Source organism: Sprattus sprattus (genome assembly GCF_963457725.1).
Source record: "Sprattus sprattus genome assembly, chromosome: 20".
Lineage (NCBI taxonomy): Eukaryota > Metazoa > Chordata > Actinopteri > Clupeiformes > Clupeidae > Sprattus > Sprattus sprattus.
The window spans coordinates 21,735,170-21,745,169 of record NC_137918.1 but is presented as its reverse complement, the minus strand read 5'-3'; the positions used below and the strand labels follow the sequence as shown (position 1 = coordinate 21,745,169).

Sequence of the window (10,000 nt, the reverse complement as noted above, 5' to 3'; positions counted from 1 at the left end):
ACACACACACACACACTAACACACACACACACACCTAACACAGCCCACGGCCACAGCGTTCCCTCCAGGAGGCCATGAATCTGCGACAGGCCGAGGCCAGGGCAGCGCAGTCAGCAGAAAGCAGGCTGGGAGTTAGCCTAGCGTAGCGGCCCTTTGGCTCCGGCTGACAGCAGAGCAGGGAAACATAATACTCTCCCAGAGACACACTCAAGGCGCAGCCAATGACGCCCAGTAACGGGGTGGCAAGGAAAATAAAAATAAAAATATGATACGGCCCGTGTGGGGTTTAGGAAAGAGTAATGCAGCTCATGGAATTTGTCAGCCTAAACACGGCGGGACAATGGCGAGAATGGGACAGGAAGGAGGGGATAGAGTCACAGGATGCACGTAGCCTTCGACCTTTGAACTCTGACCCAGGACAGGCGTGAAGACAGACAGTGGGCATTCCACTTGACACCCAGGGAAAACAATTTGGGTTCAATTCACGGATGCTGCAAACACTCACATACATCAACAAACAAAGGGGCCCACAGAAACAGACTTGCACACACACACACACACACACACACACACACACACTAAATTCCACTCAGAAACTGCCATGTGCCAACACGCACGCACACACACATATACACACGCACACACACACACACACACACACACACTAAATTCCACTCAGAAACTGCCATGTGCCAATACGCACGCACACACACACATATACACAAGCACACACGCACACACACACACACACACACACACACACACACACACACACACACACACACACACACACACAGACAGACAGACACACAGTCGTCAAAACAGCAAAAGGCCTGAGAGGTGTCAAGAAAAGGTCGAGATCAACATGAGGCCTGTACCTAGTGGCGAGAGGCTCTGAGGATTTTCATCCAGCCAGGCCATCCATCACATCTCCCTGTCTTCTCACACACGGCACCCCGACTGCCTCCAGAAACGTTCAATTACCCTCTCCCAAATACAGCTCACCGTCTCGAGTGACGGCCCAGATTAAATAATATACGTCTCAATCCTTCTCTGCGGCAGATGGAAACACAACGCGATACCTCCTCTCCATCTCCTCATGCCAGACCGCTTATTGAGTTGCTGCAGCACGAAGGAGAGACGGGATGGATGAAAACGAGGAGGATGAGGAGTTTATCAGATCATTTAGAATGAGAGAGAGAGACAGACACAGAGAGAGAGAGAGAGAGAGAGAGAGAGAGAGAGAGAGAGAGAGAGAGAGAGAGAGAGATGTATTGGGTTCCTTTGGAGTGAAAAAAAAAAGCAAATGGGCAACTTCTCAAAGCTCCAAGTCATTAGAGGGACCAGGCTAACAGAGCAGACACACACACACACACACACACACACACACACACACACACACACACACACACACACACACACACACACACACACACACACACACACACACATTATGGAGGTCCATTAGGGCAGGGCGCAGCAGCAGCACGTGAGGCTGATTGAGGAGGATGTGTGTGTGTGAGATCTGTGCTTAGCTCCCACCCAGAATGGGAAGAGATGGTGAAATGGAGGAAGAGCCTATACCAGCTTGGGCATAATGGACACTGCAAAAGCACTTAGAGGCAAGAATATAAAGCTGTGGAAGATATGAATGTGCCAAAATGTGTTCCTCCAAAACATGATATGGTGATATATTACTTTAAACTCAGATTATGGTTTATGTGAGGAAATAAATGAGCAAATCAATTCCCCCAAAAAGAAAGCATTTCGATCAAGATAAAAGACTGATTTACAAGACCGGTGAAGAGCCGGAAAACCGCTCCTCCAACAAAGGAATGTCTGACTCTCACAGTCTTGCAGCAGCTGGAAGCACTTAGCGTTGCATCGTAGCCCCGACTTGTAACACTGAGCATGGGCAATTCTACTATTTCGTATTATCGGACTTTGTATACAATTTCCAATTATGACCCAGTAAGTATGGATCCAGAGTGCAGACGGGTCAAGGTCACTTGATATTTTCCCACCTGTAATTGCAGCGTTTGACAGAAACAGGCAGTCAATATATTGGTCAATGAATTTTGCTGCCTACGTCTATCCGCTCGCGAGCATCACATTGGTGAACTGGTGAAGGCATTAGCCCGCGTCTGGGCGCCTGGTGTGTGTGTGTGTGTGTGTGTGTGTGTGTGTGTGTGTGTGTGTGTGTGTGTGAGTGTGTGTGTGGTGAAAGCCTTAGCCGTGTCTGGGCGCCTGGTGTGTCTCGATCCCTGGCTGTTTCTCTGACGGGCTGTTATTCTTTAGCGGACAGTGAGTTTAATGAGACGCCTGCTCTCCTCACCTCCTCGTAATGACTTAGTGTGTGCAAGAGGAGGTGCTTGAATAGGCTTCAAATTGCTGAGCATCATCATATCCTTTTGTTGCGTGTGTGTGCGTGTGTGTGTGCGTGTGTGTGTAGATGCAAGTGCACGGGAGTATGTGTGATGTTTTGCTTCGCTGTACGGCATGTGTATGCATGCACAGAAACCTCATTTGGGATTAAAAAAACTGTAAAAAAAAAAGAACTGCTAGCTAAATTGTTTTTACAGCACAATAGATGTGTAATGACGAGGGAAGTGTGGTGGCTAAATGGACTAATATAAATGACTGTGCCAGAGGTGAACTAGGGGCACACACAAATGAGTCCTCTGTAAAAATCTATTCGTGAGAGACCTATCCATCACACAGAAAGGGTGTGTGTGTGTGTGTGTGTGTGTCTCTGTGTGTGTGTGTGTGTGTGTGTGTGTGAGTGCGTACACATGCTGGAAGAGTGTCCACCTAATCATTCACCAGACACCTCACACACACCATACCGCATGAGTTGCTCTTCAGCCCATCTCCATTCTGCTGTCGACGCGGTGTGTTCAGTGTGTTCAGTGTGTTCAGTGTGTTCAGGGTGAGCCGGAGGCGTTCCTCGCCGCTGTCGTTTTTTTTTTCTCCCGTCGTAGCACCACCACCACCATTTTTCAAGGTCTTGCGAGTCAGGGTGCATTAAAATGCAGGTAATTCAATTACCTGTGCGGCAGCCCAGCTGGGATTTCCTTCCAAATGTTTCTGACTAGTTTTTGGCTTCCCACTTTCCCATGTGGCTGAAAGCCTTGGCTGTCCTCCAGGCTTTAGTGCAGAGCTCAACCCCAACTTTAGAGCTGCAGCCTCTGCCAAATATACCTTGGAAGCCTAAACCTCCTGTGACTCACATTTTTTGTGTTGTAGGTTTTTCCTTTATTAATGTAGAATTACGTTTTAAAAACTTTATTGCACATTCCACAGCATATCAAAAACGATAATTCACTGCTGCAAATGCTACAGACAGTGTTGAAGTCAAAGGTTCACGCTCTTCACGAGTGCTTGAGTGTAGCGTAGTGAAACCCAGGAGGGCAGCATGGCGAGCTCCCTCAGCCCACACAGCTAGAGGTGGGAGCAGAAACAAAGATGGCTGCTAATTAAGCAGCGAGATCAGACTGGCTGCCCGCTAATGGCGCCCTAGTTAGAGCCAACATAATGCCCTGCTACGGCTGAATTTCACACTCATGCAAGGAAACACCCAGACATCTGACATCTATGTCTACGTGTTTTACTGGCAAACTTAAATTTAGATCTCACATCTCTCCTGCCAGACTTCTATGAAAAAGAACGATGGAGAGAGAGAGAGAGAGAGAGAGAGAGAGAGAGAGAGAGAGAGAGAGCAAGAGCAAGAGAGAGGCAGAAAGACATATTTCTATCAAACTCAGGGTGACCTTGGTTGTCCATGTCTGGTTTGACTTGGAGGAAGACAAACATGTAAGAAAGCAATGCGCCTGCGAGACTGGCTTAGCAGTGCACTGAGCCATAAGATCTATCAAATATGCCAAAGATTAGCTTCTGCCTCTCTGTCCCTCAGGATTGTGTCTTCACCACATTGTTGTTGTTTATTAATACAAGAATGAGAAATCCATTTCTTCCCTGCAGTGTCAACAAAAACAGACAAACAAACAAAAAGAAATGTGATGTGTGACCTGGGTGACTGTCCTGTCAGGTGACTGAAAGGACACGCCTCTGGCTATGGTGCACTCTTCCTGCTCCTATGGCTTGCTGCTGCAGCCTGGGTGTGTGTGATAAAACACACTCTTCCTGCTCCTGTGGCTTGCTGCTGCAGCCTGGGTGTGTGTGATACAACACACCTCAACAAGTGAGACCCAATTATATGAGATGCCAGCCTGAGTGGTCCCCCTCTGCCGCCACAAGTGTCTGTGCAAATGGACAGTCATTTGTCTCGTGTGTTTTTCCGACACCGTTTCTCCCGTAGTCCACACACCCCCTCATTTGAACCCCTTTACTGCTGCGGACTGTCAGCCAGACCCCCGTCCCCCCTGCCTGTAGAGAGGGACCCCTGTCCCCCCTGCCTGTCAGCCAGACCCCCGTCCCCCCTGCCTGTAGAGAGCAACCCCTGTCCCCCCTGCCTGTAGAGAGGGACCCCTGTCCCCCTGCCTGTAGAGAGGGACCCCTGTCCCCCCTGCCTGTAGAGAGGGACCCCTGTCCCCCCTGCCTGTAGAGAGGGACCCCTGTCCCCCCTGCCTGTAGAGAGGGACCCCTGTCCCCCCTGCCTGTAGAGAGGGACCCCTGTCCCCCCTGCCTGTAGAGAGGGACCCCTGTCCCCCCTGCCTGTAGAGAGGGACCCCCGTCCCCCCCTGCCTGTAGAGAGGGACCCCTGTCCCCCCCTGCCTGTAGAGAGGGACCCCTGTCCCCCCTGCCTGTAGAGAGGGACCCCTGTCCCCCCTGCCTGTAGAGAGAGACCCCTGTCCCCCCTGCCTGTAGAGAGGGACCCCTGTCCCCCCTGCCTGTAGAGAGGGACCCCTGTCCCCCCCTGCCTGTAGAGAGGGACCCCTGTCCCCCCTGCCTGTAGAGAGGGACCCCTGTCCCCCCTGCCTGTAGAGAGGGACCCCTGTCCCCCCTGCCTGTAGAGAGGGACCCCTGTCCCCCCTGCCTGTAGAGAGGGACCCCTGCTCCCCCCTGCCTGTAGAGAGAGACCCCTGTCCCCCCTGCCTGTAGAGAGGGACCCCTGTCCCCCCCGCCTGTAGAGAGGGACCCCTGTCCCCCCTGCCTGTAGAGAGGGACCCCTGTCCCCCCCGCCTGTAGAGAGAGACCCCTGTCCCCCCCGCCTGTAGAGAGCCGTAGACAGATAGCTGGGCTCTCCCTCCACTCCCAGCCTTGGCCATTTCACACCACTGACACATACTGCTTCCTTTTAGCAGCTCCATTAACAGATTCTCATATTAAAAGGCCCTTTGCTGCTTGCAGAGCTGCGTTTATGGGTGTCTGTACTCTGCCTTAAAGATGGATCATATGTATGTGCTGGGTGGGGGCTGGGACTGAGCAGTGTGTTGAAACAGTACAAAAAATAATAATCTTCTAACACACATACACACACACACACACACACACACACACACATGATAAGTATGCTGTGAAGGTATTTTCATTGAGCGATGCATTAACACTCGCACAACTCTATGCATATTTCATTAAAGGGACGTTTAATGGGGTGAGAAAGTGTGGATGGGGAATATGTGAAAGTAAGGACACACACAAACAGACACACACACACACACATACATACACACACACACACACACACACACACACACACACACACACGGCAGTACAAGCGTAAGAACAATCTTTTTTTCTGCCCTGTAGGGCATCCCAAAGGATCACTGCATATCTCTTTTAGCTTTAACACAGTAATAAAAACACTGAAACACAAAAGGATGGATAGACACACACACACCCACACACACACACACCCCTACACACACACACACACACACACACACACACACACACACACACACCCCTACACACTCACTCACACACACACACACACACACACATACACACACACACACACACACACACCCACACACACACACACCCCTACACACACACACTCACACTCACACATTGACTTTTAAAACTCTGAGAACAGGAGAGCAGTGGAAAGAGAGAGAGAGAGAGAGATGGAGGTGGAGGATCAGGTTTCCATCATGTCCTCATCCCCGTGGGGAGACCCTGAGTGAGCAGAGCAGAGAGAAGCGGGAGTGGAGCGGGAGTGGAGAGGGCTCATGAACACAGTCACTCCCCTCACACACACACACACACACACACACACACTCACACTCACTCCCCTCACACCTCCACCAGCTCACACCGCTGCTGAAAGCCCCGCTCACCGGCGGGCTCACCAGTGCTGCCTCCCGAGCGTGTGTGTGTGTGTGTGTGTGTGTGTGTGTGTGTGTGTGTGTGTGTGTGTGTGTGTGTGAGTGATCCTCGCTCACCGGCGGGCTCACCAGTGCTGCCTCCCGAGCGGGACGCCGGATCTGCCATCGCCGCTGTAATACACAGATTTGATCCTCCATGCTGAGGTGTCGGAGGTCATACTGTCTCCCTGCATACACACACACACACACACACACACGCACACACACACACACACACACAGTGAGGTGTCGGAGGTCATACCATATCCCTGCACACACACACACACACACACACACACACACACACACACACACACACACACACAGACACACACACACACACACACACACACACACACACACACAGTGAGGTGTCGGAGGTCATATCATCCCCGTGTTGTTTTCTTTATGGATCACAGATGATGTCAGTCTTTCCTGTGCTGGGAGGATCCAAGCCACAATGTTTGTTATTTATTCATCTGTTTTTTGTTTTCGTGATTTTATAATTTATGGGTTTCGGGTTCCAGTAACGCTTTGGTAATTACACTACCAAGCTGTAAATGAAGAGCGTCCCACGAGTTTTCACAAGGTTATGGCATAAAATATGATGCACATTACGTAGATAACACTCGTATTATTGCATCGTTAATCTGCTCTTTCTCTCTTCTCTCTTCTCTCTCCCTCCCTCTCTGCCCCCCACTATCCATCTCTCTCTCTACATGACCCCTCCCTGCCTCCTCCGACGTGTCTCAACTGCCTCTGTCAGAAGTGGAACAGAGAGGTAAGGTCTTCTACTCACACACACACACACACACACACACACACACACACACACACACACACACACTCCTGCACACTTAAACCACTTCCCTCATTCGCTACTAATGGCCCACACACATCATGTCTCTGAGGGGCTGACTTCACCGAGAAGCTTTGTTACACCAGAAGAACCTCACAGTTAATTTTACTTTTACTCCCTGCACACACACACACACCCTTACACACACACACACACACACACACACACACACACACACACACACACACACACACACTGACGCCGTATGCTAGAGTAGGAGGGAGGGAGGACACCTTAGACCCCCACTTCATCATCTGACGGACTCCTGCACACTATAAATGTCCAGGCCCTTTCCTGCCAGGTCCGTCGTATAAAATGATCGCTTCCTCTTATTTGGACAAAGCATGGGAATTAATACTGCGTGTCAATTGTTAGCCTCCCTTTCCGTAACCACCTCAGCAGTGTTCACACAGAGAGAGGAAGAAACGTAATGCTATCTCAAGTGCCCACTGCCTTTTCCCGGGAGGATGTCCCCACAATGTGACGCAGAACGGGAATTCAATTGTGGGAATGTTGTGAGTCTGTGGCTTTTTCCGTGACCGTGACACACATTCCAGTCCATGTGACTCTCCCATCCCTGGGACTGCCCCCCTCCGGCTGAGTTCCCGGAACTAACGGGTCGCTGGCGTAAATTGGGAATGTGGGAGTTATTGCGCAAAAACCGACTAAAATAAAAGCGCTCCTGGTGGGAAATGAATTTGGGTAGAGACTGACGGACAGGGCTGCGGAAGGGAATAAAACACTCATTCCAACACATTTACAGTTCTTGAACTGGCGATGGAGAAAGCAGCTCGGCAGAACCAGACAAGGGAGGGGGGGGTTGGGGATGGTATCTTCCACACGGATCTGTTGTAGTGCTTAGATGGGGGCTGTATTTCTTCGGGGAAGGGCACATTTTGACGTGTCTGGTGTTATTGTGTTTGACAGCCTCCCATTCTCTTAACACATATAAATATCTCCCCGGGTAGGGGTCCAGTGAACTGTGACCCAGACAGACGTAAATCTTAGCGGTTACTGGGGCATGGGCCTGCTACAGGCGATGACCATTAGCTTTTCCTGATAGTAGTCTGGAGATCCAATTCAGCTCCACAGCAGTAATGGAGGTAATAGCGTGAGAAGATTCATCACAAAAGACTAATGGATAATACGTTTGAGCTTGACTGCGTACACAGACAAAGACATATTGGTTGAGAGCCAATATCAATCTGAATGGTTAATTATGTATTCATCTTTTAGGGTTTATTTTGGTTAATGGTGTTAATTCAATTATATCAAGAAATAACTAAATAAAAGGGTCTTCTTGCAAGGTTAGTATTCTTTTTCAAAATATATAGTTGAAATTATCACATCAAATGGAATAACATCATTTTAAAATAGCTTTGCTTAAGGAACTAACACATTGGAAGACAAGGAATACAATTATATGACGATTGATGTCACTTGTGGTGGTGTCACGCTGGTGGTGTCACTTAAATCAAGAAGATATAGATTGCTGTGAAATTGAAATTAAAATCACACCTCCCCAGTGTGAACACAAGTGTCATGGTTATTACGTTTAATTTACAACTTCAAAATATATCTTTTAAGAAATGAAATGCATGAAATACAATTCAGAGGGTTATTAGATGTTTTTGGCGTTGGAAGACAAAAGACTACATGACTCATATGAGAGGGCTGCTCATAAATTATATTCATGCCAAACAAAACATGTGGGAACACTTTACTTGAAGGTGACATCTATTATGAATTGTATATTCATTAAGGTTTTAATAACACATTGTAATTGTTTGTATAAAATTGTATTATTAAATGTTAATTTAAAACTCCAAGTGAAAATTAAATTAGCTTATATCACTTATATAAACCATTTTATCAATTAATGTGTGACCAAATGTGGAACTAATGGCTCCACATTATAGAGTCCTTCATGGTCATTAATCTGGAGGTGAGAGTATACAAGTCTCATGACATGGGGCATGGTGGCTTTTACAGCATGTTAATAGGAGCCATCAATGAGGTAGTTGTGCAATGTATAGAGAAATGTAGGTTAGCATGTAAGAGTCTGGATTGGTTTGCGTTTTGAAGGGACCGGTCATTTGAGATTCATAGTTAATAAGGATATACCATAGTCAATAATTCAATCTCATTTATACCTAATGTTACGCTTATTTGTATCAACTCACTATCTCACAAGGGATAGGCAGATTATCTTGAGGTGAAGCTCTGGGCGAGTTGGACTTCAAGCTCTGTCTCACATTGATTGGCCATCATTGTAAAAGATTAAACCTGGATCATGACTGACAAATCTACACTGTAAACCCGAACAAGTTCAGAGAACTCAAAACTTTTGATGTAACCGATTACATAAGAAAATTTGAGTACATATATTATTTTTTTTAAGTAAACTTAACTCAAAAATTATACATGAAGGAATGAAAATGTATCATTTTTTGAGTTAAGTTTACTTAAAAAAAATAATATATGTACTCAAATTTTCTTATGTAATCGGTTACATCAAAAGTTTCGAGTTCTCTGAACTTGTTCGGGTATACAGTGTAAGACTGAGTGTCCAATATATGGTATAAAACTAAATACTATCAGTTTACGCCCTTGTTCTCTTGTCCCCTCTCCCCTCAGTGTTCCTGTGCCCGGGCATACTCCGGGGGGTCTACCAGAGTGAACATCTCTTCGAGTCGGACCACCAGTCTGGAGCCTGGTGCAAAGACCCCCTGCAGTCCTCCAACAAGATCTACTACATGCCCTGGACACCCTACAGGACGGACACCCTGACCGAGTACTCGTCCAAGGAGGACTTCATAGCGGGGCGACCCACCACGACGTACAAGCTGCCCCACCGCGTGGACGGCACGGG

At 48.1% G+C, this 10,000-nt stretch overlaps 1 protein-coding gene across 1 annotated transcript in view; it reads left to right on the top strand.

Moving 5' to 3' along the window:
- The window catches only part of adgrl3.1 (adhesion G protein-coupled receptor L3.1), a gene marked incomplete at both ends in the record, with an annotated part of 74,689 nt that overhangs the window by 10,953 nt on the left and 53,736 nt on the right, over positions 1 to 10,000 (top strand). The window contains 2 exons of the mRNA XM_080859245.1: positions 7,036 to 7,050; positions 9,766 to 10,000. The exon at positions 9,766 to 10,000 is cut by the window's right edge and continues 560 nt beyond it. Coding sequence (XP_080715371.1) covers positions 7,036 to 7,050; positions 9,766 to 10,000 — 250 coding nt within the window. The remainder of the gene's footprint in view (positions 1 to 7,035; positions 7,051 to 9,765) is intronic.